The sequence below is a fragment of the Oncorhynchus clarkii genome, chromosome 20, assembly GCF_045791955.1.
Source record: "Oncorhynchus clarkii lewisi isolate Uvic-CL-2024 chromosome 20, UVic_Ocla_1.0, whole genome shotgun sequence".
In the NCBI taxonomy this organism is placed as follows: Eukaryota; Metazoa; Chordata; class Actinopteri; order Salmoniformes; family Salmonidae; genus Oncorhynchus; species Oncorhynchus clarkii.
In genome coordinates, this window is record NC_092166.1 from 84,223,354 (window position 1) to 84,230,853 (window position 7,500).

General features: G+C 39.5%; 1 protein-coding gene across 1 annotated transcript in view; it reads right to left on the minus strand.

The window, feature by feature from the left end:
• Positions 1 to 7,500, minus strand: part of LOC139375730 (choline O-acetyltransferase-like) — a 28,217-nt gene that overhangs the window by 3,793 nt on the left and 16,924 nt on the right. Inside the window, exons 6-12 of the mRNA XM_071117544.1 lie at positions 7,275 to 7,452; positions 5,497 to 5,674; positions 5,118 to 5,287; positions 4,813 to 4,913; positions 4,169 to 4,297; positions 3,836 to 3,958; positions 2,445 to 2,586 (exon numbers count right to left, since the gene is read on the minus strand). Coding sequence (XP_070973645.1) covers positions 2,445 to 2,586; positions 3,836 to 3,958; positions 4,169 to 4,297; positions 4,813 to 4,913; positions 5,118 to 5,287; positions 5,497 to 5,674; positions 7,275 to 7,452 — 1,021 coding nt within the window. The remainder of the gene's footprint in view (positions 1 to 2,444; positions 2,587 to 3,835; positions 3,959 to 4,168; positions 4,298 to 4,812; positions 4,914 to 5,117; positions 5,288 to 5,496; positions 5,675 to 7,274; positions 7,453 to 7,500) is intronic.

The following is a 7,500-nucleotide window of genomic DNA, read 5'->3' on the forward strand; positions in this document are numbered from 1 at the left end:
TACAATACACTCTTTTCACATCAGTCTATACACTCGGTACTACCCATTAAAATGGACTGAACGTCATTTCTGTCCCATGTGTGTGATCATTGAAGACACCTTTCACAATGTAATCCATTGTTTAAGCAGGCACTAGTTTGTTTGCATTCAAGCCTGTCTTGAGCATTTGGCCGTAGGTTGTCATAGAAACCGCATGTAAATATCCTCATCGTTCCTGCACCTGGGGGGGGGGGGGACCTCTTGGCGAATCCAATCCTGAAGGAAGGTAGTACGCTCATGGGGATGACAATCATACACCTTCCAATCTGTATTGTAATCGTATATTGTATTTTACAGTATTGTATTGTAATCGAGTATTGTATTTTACAGTATTGTATTGTAATCATGTATTGAATTTTACAGTATTGTATTGTATTTTACAGTATTGTATTGTAATCGTGTATTGTATTTTACATTATTGTATTGTAATCGTGTATTACATTTTACAGTATTGTATTGTAATCGTGTATTGTATTTTACAGTATTGTATTGTAATCGTGTATTGAATTTTACCGTATTGTATTGTAATCCTGTATTGCATTGTACAGTATTGTATTGTAATCGTGTATTGTATTTTACAGTATTGTATTGTAATCGTGTATTGTAATTTTACAGTATTGTATTGTAATCGTGTATTGTATTTTACAGTTACGTATTGTAGTGGTCCTGCTCGTGGCTCAGTTCATAAGAGCATGGCACTAGCAACACCAGAGTTGTGGGTTCAATTCCCACTGGATTCACGTACCAAAAATGTGTGGACTGTTGCCACGTTGGATAAAAAGTGTCTCTGCTATGTACATGGCATATATTAGGGTGTTAGAAAACTACCACAGTTAACTTCCTTTAGGATACATGTTTACTGTATAGGGGATATATTTATTATTGTTTTTGACTTTCTGGATAATGCGTGTATTGCTATTGTATTCATAGACGTTACTGCGCTGTTGGATCGAGAAACATAAGCATTTCACTGCAACTGCTGTAAAATCTCTGTAACGATTCTCGTTGGTGGAAGGAGAGGAGGACCAAAATGCAGCGTGGTAAGTGTTCGTCGCATTTCAATTAATAGGAAAACTGAACACTACACAAAATAACAACGAAGAGAAAACGAAACAGTTCTTCCAGGTGAACCAGACACTAAACAGAAATGAAACGCCCACAACCAAAATGGGGGAAACAGGCTACCTAAGTATGATTCTCAATCAGAGAGACCACGAACGACACCTGCCTCTGATTGAGAACCATACTAGGCCAAACACATTAGAAATATAACAACATAGAAAAAAGAACATAGACTACCCACCCCAACTCACGCCCTGACCAACCTAACACAACGACATAAAAAAAGGAACTAAGGTCAGAACGTGACAATCTCCTTATCCGCGTAGGCGACCACCTTGGATTTGATTTGTTACATACAGTATATCTCTGATCTCGTCAATATCAGATTTAAATTAGTATTTTTTTTTAAATTTAATGTGAAATTAAAATCTTAATAGTTATCATTATAGTAGTACATTGGAATATATGATCCTTTGTGATGTTTCCACTTTACAGACATCTGTAGAAGACAAACCACTTTACAGACATCTGTAGAAGACAAACCACTTTACATCTATAGGTTTTACCAAACGGTTAAGTGATCATCGATTAAGAGCAGTTGGATTTAAGTAAAATGTCTTTTAACAACAGAGAAGAGAATCATGTCAAAACGTAATGTGAGCATTGTGAAAAGCACTTACTTTATAGGAATGTGTATTGCAATGTGAAATATGTCTTTCTAGATGAAACACTCATTAAGTTTGGTAAAAAAAAATGACTAGGATTTTGTGTGTTGTACTTAGTTCATTGGAAATGTGCTTTAGAGTTTTGAAACAAATGCCTTTTCAATTATCTGTTTTGAGTTTTCTACTAAGAGTTGTGGAAATGTACCACATACTTGTGAAAATTGCAGAAAAGCAAAATAAAAAAACTAAGCGGACATGATGAACAGCATGATGGTAGAAGAGGACACGATGAACAGCATTATGGGAGAAGAGGACATGATGAACAGCATGATGGTAGAAGAGGACACGATGAACAGCATTATGGGAGAAGAGGACATGATGAACAGCATTATGGGAGAAGAGGACATGGTGAACAGCATTTTGGGAGAAGAGGACATGATGAACAGCATTTTGGGAGAAGAGGACACGATGAACAGCATTTTGGGAGAAGAGGACATGATGAACAGCATTATGGGAGAAGACGAACAAAGATGAACAGCATTATGGGAGAAGAGGACACGATGAACAGCATTATGGGAGAAGAGGACACGATGAACAGCATTATGGGAGAAGAGGACACGATGAACAGCATTATGGGAGAAGCCCATAATGGGGAGCTAAGTAAGAAAAATGACTCACAGAGAGAGATGTCTTCTCGTCCGTCATGGCCTTCACGAAGGCCAGAGTCTCGGGAGTCGCTGAGCGGATGTTGTCCACCCGGCCCTCATGGAAACGACGGATGGAAGCACTCTCATAAGTGGACACCAGCCGTCCATTGCATCTGGGAAATCACAAAGCAAAATAAATATCGCTACTGTATGTCAATGGAGGCATAATTCACTTCATGTGCGAACAAAGGAAAATAGTTTCTTTCTTAGGTTTTTTTGTTACATTAAAATGACTGTTATTAAGTAGTAAAGAATGTAATCAAATGAAAAATGTGTTGAAACAGGATTAAAACAACCAACAACATGTCCTTTTAGAGAATGTTCTAACCTCTTGAATCTAGGGGGCACTATTTTCATTTTTGGAAAAATAACGTCCCCAAAGTAAACGGGCTATTTTGTCAGGACAAGATGCTAGAATATGCATATAACTGACTGCTTAGCATAGAAAACACTCTAAAGTTTCCAAAACTGTAAAAATATTGTCTGTGAGTATAACAGAACTGATATTGCAGGTGAAAGCCTGAGAAAAATCCAATCAGGAAGGGACTCTTATTTAGAAAGCTCTGCGTTCCTATGCGTCCCTATTAAGCAGTGAATGGGATATCAACCAGATTCCTTTTTCTATGGCTTCCCTAATGTGTCTAGTGTCACAATACATAGTTTCAGGCTTTTATTTTGAAAAATGAGCCTGCGTCAGTGGTCAGCTGAGGTCTCTCAGAGTGTTTGGTGCATAAAGGACAAATGCGGCCATTGTTTCTCTCTCTCCTACTAAGAAGCCACCAGTCCCGGTTGATATATTATCGAATAGATATTTGAAAAACACCTTGAGGATTGATTATAAACAACGTTTGCCATGTTTCTGTTGATATTATGGAGCTAATTTGGAATATTTTTCAGCGTTGTCGTGACCGCAATTTCCGGTCGATTTCTCAGCCAAACGTGAAGAACAAACGGAGCTATTTCGCCTACAAAAATAATATTTTGTGAAAAAAGGAACATTTGCTATCTAACTGGGAGTCTTGTGAGTGAAAACATCCGAAGCTCATCAAAGGTAAACGATTTAATTTGATTGCTTTTCTGATTTTCGTGACCAGGTTGCCTGCTGCTAGCAAGGCATAATGCTATGCTAGGCTATCGATAAACTTACACAAATGCTTGTCTTGCTTTGGCTGTAAAGCATGAGATGACAGGGTGATTAACAAAAGGCTAAGCTGTGTTTCACTATATTTCACTTGTGATTTCATGAATATGAATATTTTCTAGTATAATTTATGTCCATTGCGTTATGCTAATTAGTGTTAGTTGATGATTACGCTCCCGGATCCGGGATGGGTAGTAACAAGAGTTAAAGGTGTACAACACCTGTAAAATGCCAGTTGTAGAGACACCTGTATGTACGCATCTGGGCTCATCTTCTGCTTCTTGATGAATTCTTTTCCATAGACCTCAAACTTGTGTACATCCATGTCCAGATCTCTAACCAGCCTGAGGAGAAGGAAATATATCAATATATGTTAAAGTACCTAATGCCTCTGTTTTTTATATCCGTGTTAAATCCTTTCTGGGTAACACTTTTAAGTAACTTACTGTGATTGTCTTTCATTAAAACGGTCAACAACAACAAAAAACAGCTTAAATGTGTGTGTGTGTCCATGTGTGTATGTGTGCAATCATGCATGCACATGTGTGTCTTGCCTCTGCAGTCTCTCAGCAGAGGCCTTCAGGAGGCCCTGGATGTGGGGCGTGGTCTTCCAGAGCAGTCTGCGAGGAGCAGGAAGCTCCGACACGCTGGTGGCCCTCCCTATCTTGGAGGGACTTCCTGTCCTGTGGAGAGAGCATGATCACATGACTTCCTTAGATTAGTGTTTTATTATTATTATAATTTGTTATTCATTAACATAATATTGCTTCATCACTGACCTCTAATAATATGTTAGTTGTGAATGTGAACTACACTGCAAAACATTAACTACTTCATGTGTCTCATGCGTAAAATGTTAAATATCCGATTTAAGATTTAATGTAATAAACTGGCCGTTAACTATGTTATAATGAAGTACTTTGCGTGTTTGGTGTGTAAATATGAACTCTCAGATGTAAAAGCACAGGACCTGGAATAGAACCTTGGGGGACACCAGGACCTAGAATAGAACCTTGCGGGGACACCAGGACCTAGAATAGAACCTTGCGGGGACACCAGGACCTAGAATAGAACCTTGCGGGGACACCGGGACCTAGACTAGAACCTTGTGGGTCACCAGTCGTCAACTCCACCTAATCAGATTTAACCCTGTCCATATGGACACATACATGTAAATTAGTTCGGCTAGTTTGCTTACATGAATTTCATCAAGTATTCGGTACACGCCACGAGAACTATTCCCTCGAAGGGTGAATGCTCGCACACCGTGCCGCAGACTCCGTCCTCCCCTACAACAAACTGAAACAAACATTTCTATTCCATTCCATGGCCTCAGGACCTGTATTGTACTGATCTAGGATCAGACCCCCCCCCCCCCCACACACACACACTTTGTCCATATCATCTTATTCTTTATTATCTAAAATGCTAAACTGATCCTAGATCAGCGCTCCTACACCGAGACACTTGATGTATAAGGGTCCAGGGTTGGCATCGCCCTACCTGCATTGGCTTGTCATACCAGCGGTTTGCCCCCATCTTCTCATGGCCTCCTCCATGGAGCATCAGCAGGGCTCGGCTGGTATCCCCAACCTCCATCCCACTGGGGTCGTCTAGACACACCACGCACAGACACTTCTCGATCACAGCCAACGACTCTCTGTTAACTGAATCTAGGGGAGGGAGGGAGGGAGGGAGGGAGGGAGGGAGGGAGGCAGGCGGACAGACAGACCAGGTCAGTTTATGCAAATATATTTGTTTTCATAGTCTTCCCATGGTTTATTTCGAATTATTACTATAATTTAAATTATTATTTGATATTAGTCTTATTATTATAGTTATGATATTATGATATAGACAATAAGATGTTTTGAAGTGAAACCTTTAATGAGCACGTCTCTAGCCTGGGCCCATTCTGTTCTTCCATCTGACGTCAGCAGACCAAAAGGAGGCTGTCTCTCCTCTGTGTTCTCTGCCATCTTTACGATCTTCTCCAGTTGGCTTAAGATGTCCATTTCTCTCAGTGGTTTCTCCTTTACCACTAGGTCCATCACAAAGAACTGAGAAGAAGACAAATCATTTTTAGAAATAGGATTGGATTTTTTTTGCGGATGGGTTTTTTTTTTGCTCCCAAAGGGAAATTTCGTCGTGGACATTGAACAAAGGTGATGGTATTTCCACGTAGAATATCACAGATTAAAACATACACCTGATTCAAATGTATTTCTAAGGAAGCGACGACAACAACAAAAAAGACTATAAGATATGCTTTATCATAACACCTCAGAATAGATTACTGGCATTACAAAAATCTATACAGCTTTTTCTCCAAGGAGCAATTCAATGTATCACTCAATCAGACACGTTGGGTCAATAGGCTGTTAAAAACTAAAACCTGCCAATGCAAACACATCGGTCATTAGACCCCAATAGGCTGCTGACTAATGAAGGCAAAGTAAGAGAGGCAGAGGTTAACGATGTACCACCACCGCCTGCTTGAACTGTGTGTGTCCCAAATGCCACCCTATTCCCTATGTAGTGCACTACTTTTTAACAAGAACCCTGGTCAAATGTAGCGCACTACATAGGGAATAGGATGCCGTTTTGACACACAGCTTGAAAACGTGAATCCTACGCCGCGATCAATTGTCCTTGTGACTCAAGGAGGCTCTCAGACAAATTCAATCAGCAGTAATTTAGTTACTAGTCTGTTTCTCCACATGGATGGCTCCTTAATATGTGTCCCTGATTGATAGTGCCTGGAACCATCTCCAGGTACGAAGGACTCTCCCCTCCTCCTCCTCCTCCTCCAGATATTTCGTAATGCGTTCGTGTGATGGGAAGTGAGATTCATTGTGAAAGATAACTGCAGACTGGGACACAGTGTTAACCGTCAACTGGCTGCTTGTTTATGAAACGTTTCAGCCATTTTCTCTCTATGACCTTTGAACTTTACCATATACGACACGGCCTTGGGGAGGATTATCAGGAAGTGGAAGTTATTTACAACACTGACTCCTGGGAATCCTAAACCTCAACAGACACTAAACACACCAACGAAATAAAGTTATACTTTAATAAAGTTATATTTTAATAAAGTTATATTTTAATAAAGTTATATTTCAATAAAGTTATATTTTAATAAAGTTATATTTTAATAAAGTTATATTTTAATAAAGTTATATTTCAATAAAGTTATACTTTAATAAAGTTATATTTTAATAAAGTTATACTTTAATAAAGTTATATTTTAATAAAGTTATACTTTAATAAAGTTATATTTCAATAAAGTTATATTTTAATAAAGTTATAACACGAATATCTCTTGTCTTGTCAATGTTGACACAATGTTTTGGAATGTCGCTAGCTGTTATATTTGAGGTGACCACTTGCCTTGTAAATGTGGACACTGTTTGTAGCTGTTCAGTAGTGATAACTTTGATCACTGTAAGTGTTATTGGCGTCCATAGAGACACAATGTATTATATTTATTGCTGTGATTTATTGAGAAAAAAAATGGCACCCTATTTCCTATATAGTGCACTACTTTAGACCAGAGCCCTATGGCACCCTATTCCTTATATAGTGCACTACTTTTGACCTAGGCCCATAGGGAGTTTAATAATGCAGTTTGAAACGGAACCTTAGTCTCTCTCTGACCTGGTTCTTGCATGCAACGATGATGTGCTCCTGCTCGGTGGACCCAGTCTCGTGGATGACGAGGGTGTCCCTCTTGAAGCCGGGCAGACGGTATGTGTTGAAGAGACGGTAGTACTGCTTCATACACAGAGGGGTCCCAGCCAGCTGGCCCCGAGAAAAGTCCACGGGCAACGCCCGTCTGTCAGGAGGCAGGGCCCCAGAGACAAACAGACACAGACTCAGATCA